We start from the raw sequence: 25,353 nt of genomic DNA, 5'->3' as shown, positions 1-25,353 counted from the left end.
AAGAATGTTTACTTCTCAAAAACTGTGAATTTTTTTCTTTTCTTTCTTTTTTTTTTTTTGGTACCCGAGACTGAACCCAGTAGGGCTTAACCACTGAGCCACATCTTCACATCTTGAGCCCTTTTTTTTATATCTTGTTAAGAGACAGGGTCTTATTAAGTTGCTCAGGGCCTCCCTAAATTGCTGAGGCTTGCTTTGAACAATCCTCCTGCCTCCGCCTCCAGAACTGCTGGGATTATAGGTATGCACCACCACGCCTGGCAGAAATTGTGAATTCTAATATGTAATTGCCCTATGCTACTTTTACACAGATAATTTCCTAAAACATTCCAATGTGGTCAGATAAATTTCCTAATTTACATTTGCTAATTTCCTGTCCTACATACTTTTTCCATAAATAGGATCTCCTTTGTTCGAGGCCCTCTGACAGGCAGGCAGAACAGGATGATTAAATGTTTTATTGAGTAAAGGAAAGAGTTACACTGTCTTCCTGAGAAGGACTATAAATTCAGCTTGCAAATTTCAGGAGGACAGAAATTCAGCCTCAAAAAAAAAAAAAAAAAAACGATAGCAATGGAGAATCCATGATAAAGGCCCTTCCGTAGCTCTAGGTTCAGGTCACTAAATTTCTCCCCTTTTTCTAGAATTATTTCCTATTTGCTCTTGATACTGTGTCCTATCACACTTTGATTTATCCTGAGAGTTATTTGCTTAGCCCCTTGGGTCACACAAGCTAAAAAATGAAGAACAAGAACATTTCATGGTGTCTCGATCTCTTGTCACTTACAGTAAAGGTAAATTGTTTGTGATATTGTTAAATAGAGTGCACTACATAATTTAAAAATAGCTGAAGAGATTAAGGCCAAGTATGTTCAATCTTTATGAGACTGCATATAGGGGTTTAGTAAGCTTGTTTAAATCTTAGGAATCTTCTTTTTCCCTAAAATTTGAGTAAACAAGTATTTTGTCCTTTTTGACTCACAAAAGTAAGACACAAGTTTATCGTAATTACTTTTAAATAATCCAGGTAGCCTACACTAATAGTGTTCAGTGTTAGAAATTCCAAGGGCAATTCTAATTACTGTAGCCAGTTTTAAATTCTTAATATTAAACAAGGAAATAACCCAGTGAATTAAAAATATTTACTTACTTGTTGTAAATATTGATTTTTACTTCACAAATTTTTTTTAAGTAAGTGCTACCTATATGCCAGGTACTTCCACAAAACTCATGTGTCCCCTTACCCTTATTTAACTTTTTTCAGTAACCAGTTTACTACAAGTTTTCTGCAAAATAAAAGGAAATCCAGGTCAAAGTAGACTTTACAATCAGTTTTCACAGTAAACTTACCCAGCACTTCCTGCCCATTATTAGAGTGGTGATGACAAGAAAGAAGCTGAATATCTTCATCATTTTCCCCATTGAAATAACTGAAAGAACAAAAAGAATTTTGCAAAGTGTTCAATTTCAAATTTTTCATGAGACCAGAACTGAATTCAGGTAGCTCCAAGAGGTTGGCTGCAGCTCCAGGACATCCCTAATCTCGAGTAGGCTTGGAAAGTCTCCAGGACTTCCCACCACACAAAAGGAATCACAGTGTACTTAAAGTACATTGAACCTATTTAGTAACACTAATATAAAAGGGATGGGAGCTTCTTTAGGTGTCTTGATATGTTGCTTGGATGACAGTATAGAAAAGTCACAAGCTCAGTAAACAGATCTGGGACCATATTTTGGCTGAGATAACTTCCTTGTTGTAGAACCATAGGCAATTTACTAAATGCTCCTGATCTATAAGTTGGAAATAATAATTGTTCCTACTTTATAGGGCTGTGAAAATTTTGAGAGAATATTTTTAGATACCTGGCATATGATAAGTGATAAATAAATGGTAACTCATTTTGTATATTGACGTTCTTGTATTTTTATTTTATTTTTTATTTATTTTTAATTTTTTTTTTAGTTGTAGATAGACACAATATCTTTATTCTTATTTATTAATGTGGTACCGAGGATTGAAGCCAGGGCGTCACACATGCGAGGCAAGCGCTTTACTGCCGTGCTACAACCCCAGCCTTGTATTTTTACATTTTTTAATTTTTTTTTTTTTAGTTGTAGATGGACATAACTTTGATTATTTATTTATTTTTATGTGGTGCTGAGGATCGAACACAGTGCCTCACATGTGCTAGGCAAGTGCTCTATCACTGAGCCACAACCCCAGGCCCAAGTCTTTGTATTTTTAAAGGAAGAAAGTTATAACAAGTAGGAAGTGATATTCATTGTTTTTCTCAATGTTTTAATGGATAGGAAAGAAGCTAAGATAATATAAACATTAAAGTCTACTTTAATGTGGAGGAAAATTAATTTTAACACTATTTGAGCATTTTTTTTTTCCCAGTGCTGGGAGGATTGAACCCAGGGGTATTTACTACTGAGCTTCTTCAGCCCTTTTTATTTTATATTTTGAGTCAAGGTCTCACTAAATTGCTGAGGCTAGCCTTGAATTTATGATCCTTCTGCCTCAGCCTCCTGAATTGCTAGGATTACAGGCATGCATGTCACCATGCCTAGCTTGAGATGATATTTAAAATCAATCTTAAAGTTGCAAGTCTTGTTGAAAATTTTTGATTATTCTAATAAAAGTTTCTGGGTGCTGCCACAAATCTGAGCTTTCATAAATTTTAGAAGCGAAGAAGCCTATAAGAGCAGAAAATACCTGCATATTCTTCAAGCAAATTTTATATCTATGGTTTCTGATTAAAAAGAATTGTTATAAATTGAAATATTTACTTGTTAGCCCATCTTTATTCTTTTAGAACCCATGACCACTACTTCTTTCCATAAGTTACTTTCTTTACTTTTATGTAATTAAGGAAGTGGTTCCTACATTTTACTACTCACTACGATCACTTGGGAAGCTTAAAATCTCCATATCTAAGGATTAAATCCAATGTGTAAAGGTGGCAATTTTTTTGCAAAGTTTAGGAATCAGTGATTTAAGCATTCAAAGCAAATTTTTAAAAAATCTATGCCAACAATGTAAGTAGTTCTCAGTCCTCCTGGGGCCAGCAACCAACCAACCAACCAACAACAATAACAATAAAAACCCAGTTACAAAATGGGAGGGCTATCATTTTAATTCAGTGAAAAAATAAAAAAGAACACTTTGAGAAACATTATAAAATATAATGTGAATTTTTAGAATATGTGAAACTATGCATTTTAGAGTTATAAAAAGTCTGCTAGACATAATTATAAAATATCCTTGTCTTTCTTTTTCTTTTTTTGGCAGTACTAAAGTTTAAAACCAAGAGCATTTTACCCCTAAGCTATATCCCCAACCCTTTTTATTTTGAAACACATTCTTGCTTCATTGCCATGGCTGGCCTTGAACTTGTGATCCTCCTGCCTCAGCCTCCCCACTTGATGGGATTACAGGTGTGTGTATATGCAGCTCTGCCTGGCATAACTCTATAATTTGACTTCAACATTTGTGCCTCTGTTTTTACAACCTACCTAGAACTGTGCCATCTGTTATACAAGCATTGTGCTACTTCATCCTCAAATAATTCTATAAGGCAGGTTCGTCCAGATGAATAGATCAGAAAGGTTAAGTCATTGTACTGAGATTGCCCAACTGGAATACGGAAGGCCCGGGCACCTAATCAGCATTTTATGGGAATTTCCTCACTCTGCTCTTGGTACATACAGGATTGCTAGAGGTCCTGAGACTTGGCCTTCTGCAGTGAACATCACTCTGTCACTCTTGAACATGGCTTTGACTTATTTGTTCCTGAATCGTATGTGCCTCCAAAAAAAAAAAAAAAAAGTTAGGTCAACTTAGCCAGAGGAGACAGCTGCATAAAAGCAGAAGCAGACCTAGGAAATGGTAGTGTTAGCAAGAGCTTATTTATTGATCATCAGTTACTGGCTTAGCACTATATTAATGTGAAAAATAAAGCATAGTTGCCTAAGTGAGGTAATGGTTTGGAAAATAAATGAAAATAAGTATTACAAAGGAAATTAAAGACTATAAATTAAGTACACATGAAACCATGTGTATTGGAGGGTTTTCCCTTATTTTTTAATTGGTGCATTACAATTGTACATAATGGTAGAATTCACTGGAAACTATATCTATTTGTAAAACTAAACTTTTCCATACAACCCCTCAAGGCAAAATTAATTACATCCTCCACTGTGATCCCATAATACTACATTTACAGACTAGCATACCACTTGCTCACTCAATAGACACTGTTTATATGCCTTCTATATTCTAGGCCTTGAGCCAGGTGATGGAATTATTATTTGGCTAGTGTGTTATTTGTCTTTCTCTATTTCCCGTGGATCCTTAAAATAAAATTTTTGAAGGCAATAGTCATATCATACTGTTATACCCACAACATTTAACTCATTGTGGTGATCCCCGTAAAAGTTTAGTAGATGCCTCATCAGAAATTATTCCCCAGTTAGCAAAAACCTTTCCAGAGGGGAAAATGTGATCTTCTTGCCATAAAACTGGTGTGCTTATACTAACCAGTTTATATACATTTCTTCCTCTACGGGAAAACAAGGGGTTAAGTGTATATTGGAAAACAAGCCTGGGGATGGGCTGTAGCTCAGTGTCAGAGCGCTTGCCTAGGGTTTGATCCTCAGCACCATGTAAAAGTAAACAAATAAAATAAAGGCATGTGTCCATCTACAACTACAAAGAAAAAAAAAAAGAAGAAGAAGCCTGAAGATGGAGATGGGGACTTTTATTATTATTTTTCTTTTTCACAAAATCCCACTAGCAAGGAGTAACCAAAAAAAAAAAAGAAAGAAAGAAACCAACAAGTTGAAGTGAAAGGGAGAAAAGACACCAGGTATGCCATGTCAACAAGCTGGCAGATGAGAAAAATCCTGTGGGGGAGTTGGCAGAGCTGTTGCAGCTGGGGACAGTAGGAGACTCAAGCCTGCACTCCAGAACTGGGGCAGGATGGGAGACACCAGCTGGCTTAGAAGGCGGAGTGAGGCTGGGCGGACACCAGATCCTCACCTGAATCTTGAGCAGCCAGGTGCATGCTGCTGGTCCCGTGCCACCAGAATATGGAAGGGTTACTTTCTATAGAGGTTGAACCAGAGAAGTGCCAGCTCCAATGGCAGGAGCGCTGGAGGAAAGCAGAGGGGCAAGGGTCTAAAAGTTGAGACCCCTCCCAGGCTACTTCTGTTCTCCAGCCAGGCAGCTCTAGAATCCTCCATGGTTACTCAGGCCAGAGCTGCCTCTCTGGAAGAGCTGAACAGTCCCCTTTGCAAAGATCTTCAGAGACTGACAATGGGGGATTCTCCAATAAAGGAGCCTTGACTTTGTTTCCCAAAGAAGCCCACCACTAGGCAAGCCTCATTTAGGCCCACAGGAAAGGTATAGACACAATATTTTGCTTATTTCGTTTTAATATTTTTAGTTGTAGATGGACACAATGCCTTTATTTAGTTTAGTTTAGTTTGTTTGTTTGTTTGTTTGTTTTTAATGTGGTACTGGGAATCAAACCCAGTGCCTCATGCATACTGGGCAAGCGCTCTACCACTGAGTCACAACCCCAGACCGTTGCTTATTTCTTTTATAGGTGGGTTTATCTCTGAAGGTAATAATATTCCTTCCTTTCCTCCCTCCTTCCCTCCCTCCCTCCCTCCTTCCTTCCTTCCTTCCTTCCTTCCTCCCTTCATCTCTCTTTCTTTCTAGTGCTAAGAATTGAACCCAAGGCTTTATAAATGCTGAGCATACCACTGAGCTACACCCCCAGCCTTTAACATTTATTTTGTGAGAAATACCAAATTTCTGTATCACAATCTGGGGCAGAAATCCGTACATATAACAACAATTAGCTTATCATGAAAATATATATTATTCTCATTATAATTTAACTCTTTTACCCAACAGTATGAGCAAAATAACTAAAATGTATAGAAAGAGGTAAATGATTAGATGAACTCTAGATAGGGCAAAGGGGAGGAAGGGGAAGGAGGGAGGCATGGGGGTAGGAAAGAATGGAATGAGATGGACATCATTACCCTAAGTACATGTATAAAGACATGAGTGGTGTATCTCTGTATACGACCAGAGATATGAAAAATTGTGCTCTATATGTGTAATATGAATTGTAATGTATTCTACTATCATATATAACAAATTAAAATCAAAACAATCTTTAAAAAAAGAAAGAGGTAAAGTACTAAGTAAATGAGACAACTAAACAGGCAAAGAAATTAGATAAAAATATAAGAACACAAAATTACTCTTTATAGAAAAGCTCAAAGTCTCTATAGACTAATTTTTTGAAAAATAAGTATCCTTTTATACATTTGTACCTATAGTTTATAGCAACAATTTAGGAGCACTCTGGTATTTCATTCTATTACCTTAGTAACTATTTTTCTTTAAAATTCAATCATGTATTGATAATCTACTTTACTCTAGGTGCTATGTATACTAAATGCTTTTATATATAACTTATTAAATATACTTCATGACATTGAAATATTAGCTTGGATTAAAACAGGAGATACTAACTTTAATTGTGTCACTTAAAATGTTTTCTAGTGTGACTTCTTCTATGCTTTTATAGAGGGTAGAGTGAGTTGAGAAGAGAATTGCAAAGAACAGAAGTCCAAAGTGATTGAGAACAAAAGATTATCAAATAGGTTTGCTGCCAATTGATATTTCATAATTAATAAAATAATCTTGAAATTATTTCTAGGTTACATTTATTATTATCATGAAAAGTATAATCATTTCCTCACACAAATTATTCTATGGAGCCATCATTTAACACAGTAATGTCCTAAACTATGCATTTGCAGATGTTGAGGTCATATTCCAAATCTGCAAAATTTTGAGTTGAAATAAATATCCAATCAAAGATATCTGATGTTATAAGTAAACACATTTGCATTTTGAATCTGCAGGTGGTTTCATGTTTTTTTGCCTGCTAGTTCTAGGATGGATCTGTCATTACCACTGGTCCATCTATTAAGACTCATTTGTGAAGAAAGAGCCTACAGAATATAATTACAGTCATTTACTTTAAATTTATGGAATGAAGACATTTCCACTCTCCAAACTGAGCATGGTCGTCAAATACTATTATAGTAAAATTTATTTTTTTTATAGATTTAGCTATACTAATGCTTTAATCTTGTTCATTTGGACATAATTATATACAATTAAAGACTAGCAAAATGCAACAAATCTCTAAAGATACATCTTCATTCCTCTGTCAGAATGGAAGTCAGAAAAAAAGGGATAAAGAAAAGGAATCCAATCATTTGCAATGACTACACTTCATAAATTACACTTGAAAAAGCAATTTATGTCAATATATCCACTGTTGTTTGTACTAAATATCAGTAGTTTTGTATTATATCTCATTGGAAACTTAAGACTGACTTTTCCTAGGAAAAGTAGAGATGATGGGTAGAGTTCTGAAAATCATCAAGAAGGAAGAGCTCTCTATGGGAGACTTGACCTGGTTGTTTATAAATAGGTATTTTCCTACTTGAATCATACAAGTTTTTCGAAGTTCATTTTTCTGCTACATTCTAAGGACTCTAAATTACCAATTCTTTTTCAAAATAGAAAATACAAGTATCTTTAGACTTTAATACTCTCATCAATTCTATTATTATTTAATATTATTTAATTTTAAGCTGCAATTTAAAAATTGTAATTTTAGCCAGTCATGGTGGTGCATGCCTGTAATCCCAGCAACTCAGGAGGCTGGGGCAAGAGGATCTCAAATTTAAGACCAGTTTCAGCAATTTAGCAAGACCCTGTCTCAAATGAAAAAATAAAAGAACTGGGGATGTGGCTCCATGGTAAAGTGCCCAGGGTTCAATCCCAGTAAACCCCCTCCCAAAAGTTCTAATTTTAACTAGAAAAGTAAATCAGCATCCCTGTTCTAAAAAACAAATGTAATTGAGAGCAGGGAGTTGAGCAGATATTTGTACATCAATATTCATTGCAGCAAGAGTTAAAATAGCAAAAATGTGGAAACACCCCAAATGTCCATTAACAGATGAATAGGTAACTGGGTGTGGTGGCACACACCTGTAATCCTCGTGACTCTGGATGCTAAGACAGGAAAATCACAAGTTCAACACCAGCCTCAGCAACTTAGTGAGACTCTGTCTCCAACTAAAAAATAAAAAGGGCTGGGAATATAGCTCAGTGGTAAAGTGCTCCTGGGTTCAATTCCCAGTACCAAAAAAGAAAGAGAAAAGTCAAAATGATAAATTTTATGTTATATATATTCTATTATGAAAACTTCCCCCAAACAGTTATACTTGTGGGTTACCTTTTGCATCATCTAAAATTATCTAGCATATTTCAATATCTAAGTATCTGAATATATTTTATTCCTTATTCATTGTAGCTAAATTTTTTAAAAAGACATTGAATAGTTTAAAGGGTTAGATCAGCTACAAATTGATAGGGATTTTATTAAGAAGTAATGCTATTCATTTAAACTGAATTATAACAAGAGAAGTATATTTGAGAAGAAAAGATTAAGAAGAAAAACAATAATAGGAACAAATGAATTCGAATGAGAAAGTTTCAGCTTACATTCTTGAACTATTCTTAGTTCAAGTTTTTAAGACCTAGTGGATTCTAGTCTTTTCCTTTCTATCACCAGATAATCACTAATCTGGAGTAGGCTTTAGTATCTTCCTTCACAAAAGGAGAATAATATTTTAATAATAGCCCAGGAAAATTGCTGAGTGAGCCTCTGGGGACGGCTGCTGTACTCCCACAAAGATGACAAATAGTGTGCTTTGCTTGGGGCATTATTTATAAGAACATGAATTTACTGGCAGGCAGAATCCACTTCTACAAGGCTGCAATATTACTTAAAATCAAAGGTCAACTGAGAGCTCACCTCCATCAGCTCAACATGCAGGTTGAAAAAATGAGGAAATCAATTACTTGTATCATATTTGTTCCTAAGGATTACTAAACATGCTACCAATATGCAATTGGTCACTCCTTTATTTCATACTGCTCACAATGAAGATAAAGAAGTAAACAGAGGGGATAGTAGGGGATAGGAAAGGTAGCAGAATACAACAGTCACTAATATGCCATTATGTAAAAATGTGAGTATGTAACAGAAGTGAGTCTGTATTATGTATTTGGGGAGTTCAAAACCCAATTGAGTCGAATGTATGAAAGATGATATGTCTTGAGCTCTGTAATGTTTTGAACAACCAATAAAAAAAAAAAAAGAAAAAAAAAAAAAGAAGTAAACAGAATCCTACCTAATGAATTCCCAAAATCTGTGCAGCCTCCTGTTGCTAAAATATTCAGCAACAACCTGGTTTTATGTGAATACTGTCTTCTATGTTAATACATGTGCTGTTTAAAATACATAAAAACAAACTGCTAATGGATAGACAATACCTGAAATCTCATGGTTCTTTTTTGGGGAGTACCAGGGTGTGAACCAGGGATTGAACTCAGGGACACTCAAACACTGAGCCACATCCCCAGCTCTATTTTGTATTTTATTTAGAGACAGGGTCTCACTGAGTTGCTTAGTGCCTCTCTTTTGCTGAGGCTGGCTTTGAACCTCACAATCCTTCTGTCTCAGCCTCCCAAACTGCTGGGATTATAGGCATGTGCCACCAGGCCCAGCTAATCTCATGGTTTTTTGCATAAACTAATCTTCAGAATGATTCTGGAAGCAAAATTACAACATTTACTTTTTACTAAATGCAGTTAAAATAGGTAAGCAAAGTAACTTTACCAAGCAATGACTCTACCTTCTCAACTTACAAAACAACATTCAACTGCTTTTCACCATCTCTGTTGCCACCTTCTGGTCTGAGTTAGCATTAAAAGATTCCAATGTTTGTTCCCAAACAGTACATTTTTAAGAATTACACTGGGACAAGTCCAAACTATGCCTTTCCTAAGCAAACCAAGATATACGATGACCCACATATGCAATGGTTTGCTATATATCCTTCAAATTCCAGGTGTTGGAAACTAAATCCTCAAATCATATGCTAATGATATTTGGAGATAGAACCTTTGGAGGTGTTTGGGTTATGAGGTCTCTAACCCTCCTGAATAGACTAATCCATTAATGGGTTATAAAGGGAATGGCTTTGTTGTGAAAGCTCTGTCTTACCACATGATACCCTCTGCCATACCATGACTCAGCAGGAAGGCTCTTACCAGATGCTGAGCTGATGCCCTGCCATGCTCTTGGACTTCCCAGCCTCTGGAACTATAAATAAACCTCTCTTCTTTATAAATGACCCAGTCTGTGGTATTTACCACATAACAATAGAAAAGGAACTAACACATCCACCTCCACATACCTTTCCTACCACTCTCCCCTGACTCCCTATCATCTGGCCACATTGGCCTCTTGGTCATTTCTCAGACACACTAACATACACATACTCCTTGGAGCACTTGTACTGCTGTTCCCTCTGCCTCAAATGCTCTTCTAAACATTTCCATGGTTTGCTGCATCGTAGTCTTCAGGTCCTTGCTCAAATATTCCCTTCCATAGATATCTTCTGTGACTATCATATATGAAACACTCACTGTCCCCCCTGCACCCGACATCTCAGCTACAATGCGTTAAGCTGCTCCTTAGCAGTTATCACCAATATAATGAAATATGGTGTGTGTTCCCACCTACCTCCTATCTACAATGTGAGTACCAGGAGGGGCGGGACTTGATCTATTTTATGTGCTGCTATGTCCTAATGCTGGGTGAATAGTTAAGTATTGTTGTGTTCATTTCTTAGGGCTGCTATAACAAATTATCACAAAATAGATGGCGTAAAACAACAGACATTTATTATCCCATAGTTCTGGAGAATAGAAGTTCAAAATCATCAGTGCCATGCTTCTTCCAAAGTCTCTAGGGAAAAAAACTCCGCTTCTGGTAATTACCAACAATCCTTGATATCCTTTGGCTTCTCTTCCTTCTGTGTAGTTCTTTGACAACATTTCCCTCTTTATATAAGGATATGGGGTTTGATTAGGGTTCACGTTAATCCTTGACCTCATTTTAACTTGATCACATCCACAAAGATCTAATTTATAAATAAGATTACATTCACTGGTAATAGAAACTAGGATTGAATATATATTGGAGAGCATAATTCAACCCAGAATAGGTATTCAAAAAATATTTGTTGAATGGATGAGAAGAAATTTGCATGCCTAAATTTGAATTTTATAGTTTCTCACTAGAGATCAAATTATTTTGTGTTTGTTCAATTTATTAGATATTCTTGTCATAGTCCCTCTATCTTCTCTACCTCTCAGCAATAACTAAGCACACTTAATACCATGCTGTTCAAAAATTGTTCAGGATTTGCAAATATGACATTTTGGTGTATGATAGTTTATTTTGGTTTTAAAAGAGACTTAGATTTATAAAATCCTAATGGAAAATAGATAAATAAAAATTTAATACCCAAAATATTCAAAATTTGGCTATCTGGATAGACTAAGACAATTGTCATGAATATAATAAATTTTCAGGTGGGGCTGGGTTATGGCTCAGTGGCGAAGCGCTTGCCTAACACCTGTGAGGCACTGTGTTTAATCTTCAGCACCACATAAAAATAAATAAAGGTAGTGTCTATCGACAACTAAATTTTTTTTTTAAATTTTAGTTTGATTCACATTTTCAGCTGGCAATAAATATATTTCTTGAGCAAAATTATAATAGATATAAGAAGTTGGGCTGTAGCTTAGTGGCAGAGCACTTGCCTAGCATGTATGAGGCACTGGGTTTGATCCTTAGCACCACATAAAAATAAATAAATAAAATAAAGGCATTCTGTCCATCTCCAACTACAATTTTTTAAAATTACAACAGATATGATATGCTGAAATTTTTTTTTAAAATCTCATTTATACCCTTCTGGCCTTTAATTAAATATAATTTCAAGATTTATGATAAAGTTCAAGTACTAAAAAGTAAGCAACAACAAAAAAGTAACCCTTTGACTCTGTATAATGGAGATTTCTCACACATGTAATCAATTACATAATCATAAACATAGTCCTAGAAATTTTAAAGTTACAGGAAATAAGAAATAAGAAAAAATGTTTTTAAGTAATCAAAAATAAAAAATTAGGATGAAACACAGAAAATATTTTTATAAAACATAAAGAGATTTTAGGTAGAAAGCATTATCCCATGAGGCTGGAACACGATGTCAAAACATAATCACAGGAAGTGAAATCATATGTCCAGAGGCTCCAAGAGGGGATATTACTTATTTAAAGAATGAAATAGCCGGGCATGTGACACATGCCTGTAATCCCAGAGGCTCAAGAGGTTGAGACAGGAAGATCAGGAGTTCAAAGCCAGCCTCAGCAACAGCCAGTTGCTAAGCAACTCAGTGAGACCCTGTCTCTAAATAAATACAAAATAGGGCTGGGGATGTGGCTCTGTTGTCAAGTACCCCCGAGGTCAATTCTCGTACCAAAAAAAAAAAAAAAAAAGAAGAAGAAGAAGAAGAAAAAGAAGAGGAGGAGGACGAGGAAGAGGAAGACTTTCATTAGGTGTACTTATATCATTTTTAGAGATTGGTATAAAAATAGAATATAAAAACTACTAATTCGGAATTTCAACTCAAATTGTTCTTGTGAAAAGAACCAATGAGTTAATACTGACCAGGCCTTTGATTATGGGAACTGCTAAAAAAAGACAGTAGCAAACACTGTATCCTTTATTTCTTTTTCCTTCTCCTTTTTTAGGAGTGGTACTGAGGATTGAATTCATCGTGCTTTACACAGAGCTGCACTCCCACCCAGCCTTTTTAAAAAAATTTGATACAGGGTCCTCCTGCCTTAGCCTCCCAAGTTGCTGGAATTATAGGCCTGACAGCTGGCCCCTTTCTCTTATTTGATGTTATATATTTTATAATGTATATGAATTTAATTTAGCATTAGACTTGATAAAAAATAAAAAGCTAATGAAAATGTTTAGACAGGTCTCCGTCTCTTGGTGTCCTAAAATTTTCATCTCATTGCCATTAAAATTATTAAATATAGTTTGTCCCAGAGAAAAGAAGCAGCCCCTAGTCTAGCAAATGCTTAAACAATAAGGCATTTCAAAATGACATTATATATTTTTCAAAATCACTCTATTAATTTTACTATCTTTAGAATAATCTCTGAGAGTTATCTTAAGTCCTCTAAAATTTCTCAGTGTCCTGCTTTATAATTCTAATTAACAGTTACCATGTGGAAAAAAATGTTTCTGTATTAGAAAATTTCCTTTGGAGGTTAAGGTGTAGTTCAGTGGTAGCATGCTTGCTTAGTGTGTGGGAAGCCCTGAGTTCAATCTCAGCCCAGCAAAAATAAAGCTTGCTTTGAAAATCTGGTTTGCATAATTCTTTATAGTACACCATTATTTATTCTGCAAATCTCGCCTATAGTAAACCTGTAACAAAATATTCTGTTCTATACTATACAATTAGTTGCATTTCTTTTATAAGTTTTTTTGCTTTGGGCTGCTTAAAATTACACATTACTATTAGAATTATTAAAATTATTATGAAACTAGAATCATTTTCAAATGGTTATTCTCTAATGGGCTATATTATTTGATATAAATTATTTTTAGGGGGTTGGGAGTGTAGCTTAGTGACAGAGTGCATGCTTAGCATGTGGGAGGCCCTGGGTTCAATCCCCAGTACCTAAATAAATAAAAATAGATAAATAAATTTAAGGCTACAAATTTTAATTCTTTCCCCACTTAACAATTAGTTAATTACACCATTAACTTGGAAGGCAAAAATGTTAAATTTGGAAATGAAAAATTCTATGCTGCACATAATTTTTAAAAACACAATTACAAAGCAAAGTACATTAGTAACATAAAATTTCAAAAATGATGTTTTAAGTGGGCCATTATGAAAAGAAAGAAGGCAAAAGAAATAAGACAGAAGAGTTACTGGAGGAAGCATGTTTAATAAGTTAGCATTCACAAATGAATGTAACCTTAATGTAAGACAGTTAAAAATTTACCCATAAACACAACCTTAGAGATTCTTCTTAGGACACTTTCTTCCAAAATTTTCCTTTGTCTAAAAATGGAATATAATCATTTCTTTGTTATTTATCTCAAGAATTTATGCTTGACTTAAGTCTTAAAAAACTAAAATTTAATTCCCAAATAGATGAAATAACATAAAACATTTGTGAAGTGAAAATTCTAATGTGGTCTAGTTTATTTTTCATTTTAGATTGAAACTGCAAATCCTATCATTTACATCAAACTCCCATGATTCAAAATATAAAGAGAATGGAAAGAAGATATAATTCTCCCTCTATTTTCTAGGGTGCATAATCTGCCTTCTTGCTAATCATCTGATTTCTTTCAAAAGCCAACGATTATTTCTTGAGTTGTGGTAACTACCATACCTGTGAAATAAATTAACAATATTACAGTCACATAAAGAAGCACAGAGATATTAAATAACTTGCCTAAAGTCAGAAATGAGTCAGAGAAGACAGCTCAGGCTTGGTCCAGATACTCTGCCTCCTAGGATCCTTTAACTACGTTCAGAATTTGTAAATTTTATCCATTATTTGATTAGAAATACAAAGAATGTTGATTCTGGCTTTCATCCAGAAACAACATGAAGAAATTGGTTTAACTGGAAGGAAAATTAAAAAAAAAAAGATTTAAGGAAAATCCCAATACTCAGATATTTTCCATTTTTCTCTGTTTGTATGAGTTTTTATAAAAGATCCAATTCTATATCTTTATATTTTAACCTCTTATTTTTGTGCTCAGAGAATTTTTGTACGTTAGTGTAAATAATGCTCAGTTGAAGATTAAGTAAAATCAAAGTTCAGCTTTATAGGGGTATTAATTTTTGCTTTATAGATCCTATGGATAATAAACCATGATCTGTACAGATATGAATAATATGAAATTTTAACTAAAATATGGAAAGAGGCCAAATTTTTCTTAGTTATAAAAATGTGGCAGGTTAATAATTGCCAAGACAAAATGGTCAATTTATTCTTTAAAAAAAACCCAAAGTATTCCCTAAGGTGTGAAGTTGTGAAATTTATCCATAAGCATCAATTATATTCTGGAAAAAATACTTCCTTTTATTTTAAAATCCTCTAGAGGATTTTCTAATGTGTAATAGGTGACTTGTTAACTCTGTTAGTCATGTTGTGCAATAACTTCAGACTGAATATCCAGGTTCATCCTTTCTTTATTCATTCTGATGTTACTCAAGTAGTTATTTGCTCTTTGTTCTGTGGTCCCTATTTATTAACTCAGATTCCAGTAAAATAGAAGTTGTATTTTCCCTCTGTTCTTCATTGTTTACTGGGCTGGAGCACTGGCTGTGTTTGACCTTCATATTAAACATTTTCCTGCACTTTACTTGGAAATTTAGAAGGAAAAGGTAATCCTGGTGACTTGCTGGAAAGAAAAGAAAATCAATTAAGCTGAAGTGATTTACATACATGGGAGAATGCAAATCATACATTCAAAATGGCAGAGAATTCAAGTTGCTGACTTTAAATTTCAAAAGCAAAATTTGGAGTTATTTAGCTAACATGATAATTATCTCTGGTAAAATAAAATACTTTGAAATATAAATCTACTTTTCCTCCTTGTGTTCCCGTTGCTTTCTTCCCATTCCAGCAATTTGTAAACCCTATGTTTACTTCCTTGGAGGAGGGTGGATAATATTAAATAATAACTGTTCCTATCACATATGGCACACTTATTGCATGCTAGATAAAGTAACTATGTGCTCTTTCCTTTTCTTTTTCTTCTCCTCAATCTCTTCTTCCCACTCCTTCTCTGCTCCTCCTTCTTGGTGATTGAACTCAGACCTTCTACCACTGAGCTATCCACCCAGCCACAATATTAATTTTATTAACTCATTCAGTCACAATAGTTCTACAAATAGGCACTTCAAATATCTCCCAGTTCATGAATGAGGAAATTAACACAGAGAGGTTTAAGTGACTTGGTCTGAGGTCACACAGCCTAGCAAGAGGCGAAGCCAGAATTCAAAAGCAATCTGGCTCAGAATCTGTGCTTTCACTATTAAAGCCAGATTATGCTATCAATCAAAGATTTAGCTGAGGTCATTTCTTGGAGAAACTTGGGGAAAAAAACTAATCAGTAAGGACAGAATCTAGGGTCAGTATTCTGTGAAGGCATGCAAAAACTGAAATTGCTAGAAATAATATTATTCCTTCTGTCCATGATACATTGCCAGATATAGTGGAAGAATTGACAGCAAGAAAGGCCAGGGCTGGGGATGTACCTTGGTGGCAAAGCACTGTGATAGTAAAAGCAAATGGGACTCCATTTTGTTTTGTGACTCCGTTCTGTAAAACATGCCAAGGAGAAGGGTCATGACTGGTGCAAGATGTTCTTTTCCTTTTGCTATAGAAACCTTTAAGAACACAGAACTGCCTAATGGGGCATTGTTTCTGTAACTAGGGTAATGGGGCTCTGTTTCTGTAACTTGGGTGACTGGGCTAACTGTGATTGGTTAGGCTTCCTTTTGTGGTTTTCAGGCTTATAAGGAGAGCCCTTGCAATTGTTCGGGGCTGATCAGGGGAACAGCTTTATGTTCTAGTCAGTCGTCATCGGTGTGCTTCAATAAAGGCTTGATTCAATTATATGTGAGTGGTCTGGAAGTCAGTTTATGAAACCCCTGGATGAAGCTTTAACTATAACAATACTTACTTAACATGTGTGAGCCCTGAGTTTGACCTCAAGCATGAAATGTGTGTGTCTGTGCAAACACACAAACACACAAAGGTAAAAATTGGGAACTTGCATGATGGTGCCAAAGCTGTGAAATAAGAACGAGACTCGAATTCAATGGCTGTAAGAAGTGTGAAAAAATAGTAATATAAGATGAACAGTTTGGATCCAGTGTTTGAGGCAATGGACAAGAAATAGAAGTAATGCATTCTTGTAGGCATGGTTTTTAAAGGGGGTTTCCCTGAAAAGAACTGTGAGATTATTAAGGCTCACATCTCATATTCACTTGCCTAAAAGTTAGATTTTCTGCACTTAGCCTCAGAGCAATTAGTCTCTGGAGAACTGACTAAACACTTCATTTCTCAAAGGATATATAAAACAGAAATGGTAACATATTAATTTAGAAAAAGAGAATTGCCTTGTAAAATAACGCGTTCAGATATTTTGCACAGGAGACTTTCTGTGGGCAAAGTCACACTGGGTTGCAAATCAAACTAAAGGAATTTTGGAGAACAAAGAATATGAATAAAAGGTATTGGAGAATCTTGGAAGCCTCCTTGTTTTTCTCTGGTTTGAGAATATTTTCACTAGACAACAGGCAGGGTTCCATCAAGATCAGGTTGCTCTGGTTCCCAGATAGATTAGATGACCACTGACAAATTCTTCTCTTCTCCTTTTGGAAGACCTCATTCAGAGAACTCTTCAATTCACACATCAATGCGACACCATTGTCATTCAAACCCTCTGGATCCTCTACTGTGCCTGCTGACTTGGACACATGCCTTTTATGTGACATTTGACCCAGTCCCAGTACAAAGTTTTAATTTCAGGCCTCTTCATCTCCAGGACCCTCAAACCTGCAGAAGTGGCCATATCTGCTCTCAGCTCCATCATCAGCTGGACTTAGGTAACTGATCTTATGCCCGTTAGTGTATTCTGCCAGTATACTGTATTTTCCAACCTTGACTCACAATTAGTGAAATGCATCTTTTATGGGGGCTTATAAGACAGTATGTCCTCTATAAAATTATAAAATTTACACTTAAGATGTGCCTTTTATTAAAATATTTAGAACGGAACATATTTAAGTATTAAGGAAATTAAGGAATTAAGAATAGTCTTCATCCCATATTACTCTGCCTTAAAGAATGAAATTATTGCATTTGCAGGTAAATGGATAGAGTTGGAGAATATTATGCTAAGGGAAATAAGCCAAACCCCCCAAAAATCAAAGGCCAAATATTTTCTCTGACAAGTGGGTACTGATCCATAATGGGGGTGGGGGGAGGTAGGGAAGAATGGAGGAACTTTGGATTGGGCAGAAGGGAGTTGGGGTGGGGGTAAGGGGTTTGGGGGTGGGAAGGACAGTAGAATGAGATGAACATTATTACCCTATATACAGGTATGATGCAGGACTAGTGTGACTCTGCACCATGTACAGCCAGAGGAATGAGCAGTTGTGCTCCATCTGTGTACAATGTGTCAAAATGCATTCTACTGTCATGTATAACTAATAAGAACAAATTTTTAAAAAATCATTAAAAGTTAAAAAAAAAGTATAGTCTTATTCCAGACCAACAACAGAACCTTTTCAGGTGGAGATAATAAAACTTCTTTCTAAAATGTTGATTTGGATGTCATCTCAGGCAAAGTCCTGAGACGATACAATATTTGTTCTCATGTAGCAGAAGTCAGAGAAATTACAATGGAAAGGCATCTTAAAATTAGTAAAACCAATTTTACTAATTAATCACTTTTAACTATTCTTTTTTTTTAATATTTACTTTTTAGTCATAGTTAGACACAACGCCTTTATTTCACGTGTTTATTTTTGTATGTGGTGCTGAGGATCGAACCCAGGGTCTCTCATGTTCGAGGTGAGCCCTGTACCTCTGAGCCACAACCCTAGCCCTTAACTATTCTTGTTGTCAACGTAACCAGTGGAATTTATCCTGGTGCTCTAAGCAGAAAATGACAAATTGCAATGACCAAGTTAAAAACCCATACTATTGTCTTAAAAAAAAAATAGCTATTTTGCTCTGTTGCTGGTCAATTCCTGGAGTTCTGGAATCATCGGGGTCCCTTAAAGTACTACTTCTGCCACCTGGTAGATCTTAAAAGAGAATGGAGATGGTGGGAAAAGGCTACTTCTTCTTTCGAGTCTAACCCAGACTTGAAAACAAGCACCTTCCTGTCACAACACACGACTAAGTCATTCAGGGTCACTCTAGGTGGACTGGGCTGGCACGAAATAATCATACCAAGACAGAGAAAATACTTTTTTCTTGGGATTCTTCAGCCGTGGCCCCTCTTCTCCAGCTCCCACAAGGGAGGCAGACAAAAAAAGAGGAAGAAGATGTTCTGAAGCTACATTTTATTGAGGGGAAGACACTCAAGAAAGTTCCACCCAGGGAGAGTCTAGCTTCCTGATATCTTGTGGTCAGCAGATTGACTGACAACTTGGAAGGCCACACCCATCTCATGTGCTGTGTGGGGATCCTAGGCAGAGTGAGTGAAAAGAACACATTCATCGCCAGCCCAAACAGAGAGGCAACGTCAATCCAGTCCACTTATGTGCTCGTGCTCATAGTTCACACACCCACAGCCCATGGCTGGCTCACCACACCTTCTCAAAGAATCTTTTAGTAGGCTGTGATATTTAGAAAAGTGTCTGAAACCTGGGGAATAATGGAAGAAAGTTATAAAGTAGAGCAGGAAAACTGGGATTTCCTATTCTCCCTGTGTCCATGGACCCGGATGACTACCACATTGAAGGGGCTACATAACCTACGTGGCAGAAGTGACCTTTTTAATTTTTTTTATTGGTGTCTTATAATTATACCTAATAGCAGAATTCATTATGCCATGGCAGAAGCATCCTTGTTCATGTCCTACCCTTAATCCTGTCTTGCCTCATAAAAAGGGGTGAATATTCTATCTCCCCAGTCATTATAATAGTAAACACTGATAATATAGTCACGACTGCTGAAAAGACAAACATTTAGGATTATGCAGAGAAATATTGCTTCTTATTTCCACAAATTTTCTATTTCACAATATAATCTGGGATTTAATTTTATGGTAATAAAAATCTCATTAAAGCTTTTCTCCAAGAAAAGGGAATGTTTTCTCCCCCAAATAAATATAATTCTGCACCTAGATAAAAAGAAGATCATCGTCAAAACCTTCTTAATAACTATGGTGGACTGACCATACATTTTTATCTGGGTTCCCTCCCCAAATCCCTCTAAAATGACAACAAAGAAATGAAAAGGCATAAACTCACAGTGCCAAAGAAAACAGAAGTGATACATGAGAAGACAAAAGCTCATAACTACTTCTTGGAAGGAACACAAAATTCAAGGGTGAGTCAAGGCTGAAAATGGGGGTGGTAGTGAAATACTATATCAAGTGAAGTGGCCCCTACCTCCATGGAGTTCCTACTCTCTATCCACATATTGCCCACTTTTTTGCCCCTATTTTGCCCCTAAGCTAATTTGATCTGGAAAGCATTTTCATTTGGCAATGTCAAGAACATCAGAAGAGATGAGTCACTGTTGGGAGCTGCTCTGGACAGGAGCTATGTATGTGGCAAACCAGCCATGGGCTGTGTATGTGAGCTGTGAGCATCTGGAGCGCACAAAGTGGGCTGGAGATGTATGGATTCCTCTTGGGAGAAATGGAATAGCTCAGAGAAAAAAAAATGGAATGATACAAACATACAGTAGCCTTTACATAGATAATCTAGCTCACCATTTAAATTGCACATTGAAGCTTTAGGGTCCACAAAATCCATCTACGCACATAAAGCTAGCTTTCAGTTTGCGCTTTGGGTACCTCACATAGAGACAGCCAAAGAGTAGCAGACAGATGGTAAATGTCTTCACTGTGAAAAACAGATAAAAACAAGGGAAAAGAAAAAAAAGTGGGGGGAGGGATCCAGGGAAAAAGAAATATTGTTGCATATCTACTATGTGATGGTCAGTGAAAAAATGTCCCTGCCCTCCTAGAGCTTGCATTCTGATGGAGGCAGAAAGTAAACATCAAACAGAGTAAGTAGTTGTTCAATACATTAGAAGGTGATGTCGTATATTGTAAAAGACAGTGAGAGAGGGGAGATTGGGTTGCGAGGAGGAGATACAAGATTAAATAGAGTAGGTCAGGCAAGGTCTTACAGAGATGATGTTTGAGCAAACTCTTGAAGGTGATAGGAAACTCAATAATGAGGATTTCAAGAAATGGGGGAAAGGAGAGGCATTCAGACAAAGGCAATCTGACTGTCCAAGGAATAGCTCAGAAGCAAGCAATCTGTGAATTCAGAGAGTTAATGGGCATCCAGATCACACAGGGCCTACTAGTCTGTCAATTCACTTTGAGAGATGTGGAAAGCCACTGAGGGATATTTGAACCAAAGAATAGTATATTTAAAAGAAAAGACTCGGCTGGTGCCTTGGTTGTGTGTCTATTGTCTTGGATACTCAGGAGGCTTGGGCCCCTCCCCTCTGTCATCCCTTAAAAAAGGAGAAAGAAAAGACTTAATTTTGGGACCATAAAGGTAGAAGTAAAAAGACCAGTTCATGGACAAAGGGAATATGCCAGGCAAGAAATGACAGTGACTGAGAACAGGGTGGTAGTTATCAGGGTGAAGAGAAAGGATTAGATTTGGGGTATAATTTGAAAGTGAAAGAATGGTTTCATTGGATTGAATGTGAATAGTGTGGGGAAGGAGTCCAAGATAACTTTAAAGGTTTTGATCTGAGCAATTAGAAGGATGGACATACCAATTAGCTGAGGCAGGGAAGAATAAGAAATAAAACATTTGAAGCTGACGAGGAGAGATCAAGAACTCTTATTTTGGATATTTTAAGTGCACGCTGTTAAACATGCAAATAAAAATGCTGAGAAATATTTTGAAGTGAATGTCATTAAAGAATGCTATTCAAAGTCATAAGAAAGGATGAAGAAATCAAGGAAATGAATATGTATCCAAAAGAGAAGTGGTACAAAGAACAGAGCCCTGGGATTCTCAAATATTGATAGACTGGGGAGAAGAGGAGCAAGAAGCAAAGAAAAATAGATGGGAGTTCTCAGTGAGGTTGAGGGAAATCAGAAGAGAGTGGCATCCTGTAAATCAGGTAAGAAGATATTGTTGGGAAGAGGAGCTAATCTATGGGATCAATAGAGTAAAGTGAGGACCAAGAACGGATCCTTGAAATGAATCAACCTATTCTGCTACAAGTGGCAAGTAGGGTAAAGAGAGGTTGTTGTTTTTAAAATATTTATTATTTTACTATGCTCTATTTTTTGTAACAGGATCTCACCATATATCCCAGGCTGATCTGCAAGTCACACGCTCAATCCTTCTGCTTCAGCCTCTGAAATAGCTCACTACAAGGATATACCACTGTGTGTGGCTATTTTTAAATTTTTTTTAAAGGAAGATATTTGCAGAAGATAAATGTTCCCCAGACTATATTTAGTAATATTATCAGAGAAATAAAAGACAAGAATAGAATGCTATTAATTTTTAAGGGGAACAATTTGTGAAGAAGAAAGAATACAAAAAAAATTAAATATAGTAGTTAAATTTTTTTTTAAATCACTGAATCGATTAGAATATATATTCAAGGAAACCTCCCAGAAAAGTAGAATAAAGTGACAAGGATGTGGAAAACAGGAGAGAAAAAGATAAGAAAATTAGAGGTTTAATTCAGGGAATCAAGAATCCACCTACTAAAACTTTCAAAGAGAGCATAGGAAACAATGGAGAGTAAATTATCAAGGAAATAATAGAAAAATAATTCCCAGTATCAAAGGAAATGAAGTTGAAAGAACTCATGCAGTGTCCAGAAAAATCAATTAAAAATAAAATCCCACACCTTGATCAACATCATGATGAAAATTTGAAAGATAGTGATAGTGAAGAGCGGCCAAAGCTTTCAGAAGGGAAAAACTCATGTAAAAAGAACTGATGCTAAGAAAGGCAGTACCCTTTTCCACAGAAAGAATATCTTAAAAATTCAGAGGGAATTTATATTTTCCTAATAAGGTCTCTTTGTACAACCAAGCTGTTCAGTGGGATGATCGAATAGACATGAGGAATTTTAAAAATACTCTCCTGACACCAGACTTAAAAAAAAAATAAGGTAAAAATCTATAAAAAAGAAGATGGGAAAGAAGTGGGGCATGTTGGCTAGACTGAATTAAATTTCCTAGAATTCATTTCCCTTTATGTTTCTCACTGGGTGAGCCACAAGAGAGATTCATGAGGTGATATGGAGGACAGAAGGGACATGGTAACCATCTTTGTAGCTCACACATGCTGTCACTCATCTCCATAGCATAAAAGAGCCAGGCCTGTGACTGCTCCCCCCTGCCCTGGATCTTCCTTCAGCACATGACAAAGGGTCTGACTTCTGCAGGATGCCCACATCACCAAAGGTAGAGGCCACAAGAACTGACTCAGGTTTCAACGGTCCATCCTCATGGACTCCAGCTTCTTGTTGCCTTATATCCACCTACCATTCTTGTCCAGAGCCATCCGTGGACCAGCATCACAGCAAGTTAATAGGAAATCTGGTGTCTGGGAACTTCCAGTGGCAATGCTGCCAAATACATTAAGACCACCCAAATACCTGTGAATTCCTATGCAGCTCTGCCAGGTCCCACACAGCACCAGAGAAGGGGCACATGGACTCACAGAGATGGGTGTGGCTTCCCAAGATGCCAATCAACCTCTTGACTGCAAGACCTCAAGAAGCAAGATTCCACTGGTGAAACCTTTTCCCTGTCCTTAAATAAACCACCGGAGCCAATGTCTAATTGCTTTGTTCCAGCTCCTGCGTGGACTGGAAGATCCTATCAGGCGCTTCCTTAAAACTAATTCTGACTTTGTCCTATTTCTTCACTAAGTACTTCAGACTTTATTTTCTTAGGTAGCTTATCCCCTCCTGAACAGGAAAAATCACTAGACAGGTGCTAGCCACATCGCGATACCTTCTTACTTCTGTCCGTTCAAGCTCTAACATGATCTGTAAAGAGCAACTTTTCAGAGAGAGCTTAGCCAGCTCCCACAATTGCATTAAGTCAAACCCTTATAGAAGTTCTGCTTCTCTGATTGAACTCTGACCCTTGAAATAAGTCTCCCAAACAGGTAAGCTGAAGGCCAGAGAGAAATTTTCTGAGTACACTCTTGGCTCCTGGAGACCTCCCAGAGTTCTCTGAATTTTGCTCAAACCTGACTGCTCTCCCGGTAGGCCTGCTACATGAAGCATGTAAAAAATAATATTGATAGATATTTGACATATTTCTCAAAATGCATAGCTTTACTTTACACAAAACTTGTGTCCTCCCCAGTATACCAGTTAAGATAAAATGAAATGCTTATTCATTACTCTTCTTTTCAGAGATTTCTCACCTACCTGGACTTTCTTATTTCTACTCTCTCATTATCTAACCATGTCTACATTGATTTCCTAACAGGCAAAAGTGCAAAAGATGTTTTCTTATTCTATTTTTTCCTTCAAAATTAAAATGAGTTCTAGTAAAGGAATGTTTGTTTTTCTTTTACTATACTATATATACAAGAACTTTGGAGCTGCATACATTTTATGCTTTTGAACAATAACAGCTTTCTTATTAAAGAAGAATCTCCCCATAAGCTTGTATACCATTAAAATTTTTCCACCCAATAAGGTTAAATTCTAATAGAAAACAGATTTTTTACACTTAAAAGATGAAGAAGAAATTAAGCTGTATGGTATAAAAATATGGGGACAAAGAAGACAAGAGCTCATATTAAGACACATTTTTAAATGTCTTTTAAAATTAAAAAAATAATAAAAGGAATTATCCAATATTTTCCTACCAAGTGCCAGGAACTGGGCCAAGTTCAGAGTAAGCAGACGAACCCTGGTCTATACCTTCTTTGTGTTTACAGTTCATTGCCTACTGAGGGTTTCATAACCTCAGTACTAAGGACGTTTGGCTCTTGCACATTGTACTGTTTAGCAGCATTTCTGGCATCTGTCCACTGAATGCCACTGACATCTCCATCCCTGCCTTCCTAATTGTATCAACCAAAGATGAATACTGGTGTTTCCAAGTGTCCCTGGGGGTCAAAACTGCCTTCAGTTGAGGGAAAGAGAAGTTACTGGGGAATGACATTGATCGAATTACATTGATTGAATTTTTGATAAAATATGATCAAGGGCTGGGGGTTGTACTCAGAGGTGGAGCATTTGTCTAGCATGTGTGAGGCACTGGGTTTGATTCTCAGCACTGCATGTAAATAAATAAATAAATAAAGTCCATCAACAACTAAAAAAAGTATTTTAAAAAATATGATCTAAATGGATCTCTTTTCTCTGGTTTTTAGATTCTTAAAACATTATTTCCACATGAAATATCATCCAATTAACTAGAAAACACATGATGATACATACTGTTATGATATAATCTCAAACTATAGTCCCCAGCGTTGTTAGTCCTTCTGACAAAATTTTGGACTGTAGCTGAAAATTTTAAAACATAGATTTGAACCAGGGACTATGGTATGCACCTGTAGTCCTAGTCA

The 25,353-nt window shown here is 36.2% G+C and overlaps 1 protein-coding gene across 3 annotated transcripts in view; it reads right to left on the bottom strand.

Annotated features, from left to right (window-relative positions):
• The window catches only part of Fgl1 (fibrinogen like 1), a 33,780-nt gene extending 19,135 nt beyond the window's left edge, over positions 1-14,645 (bottom strand). Inside the window, exons 1-2 of one of the 3 annotated variants that reach the window (XM_005334307.4) lie at positions 14,513-14,645; positions 1,351-1,430 (exon numbers count right to left, since the gene is read on the bottom strand). In XM_005334307.4, the coding sequence (XP_005334364.1) occupies positions 1,351-1,422 (72 nt within the window). In that variant the 5' untranslated portion in view covers positions 1,423-1,430; positions 14,513-14,645. Of the gene's footprint in view, positions 1-1,350; positions 1,431-3,519; positions 3,544-3,712; positions 3,809-14,512 lie in introns of those variants that run through there. The other 2 variants (XM_078031076.1, XM_078031077.1) reach the window with 2 other exon arrangements.
• Between the last annotated feature and the right edge of the window lie 10,708 nt (positions 14,646-25,353).

Source organism: Ictidomys tridecemlineatus, chromosome 14 (assembly GCF_052094955.1).
Source record: "Ictidomys tridecemlineatus isolate mIctTri1 chromosome 14, mIctTri1.hap1, whole genome shotgun sequence".
Taxonomy (NCBI): domain Eukaryota; kingdom Metazoa; phylum Chordata; class Mammalia; order Rodentia; family Sciuridae; genus Ictidomys; species Ictidomys tridecemlineatus.
Note: the sequence above shows the minus strand (reverse complement) of the source record. Positions and strands in the feature narration are given on the sequence as shown.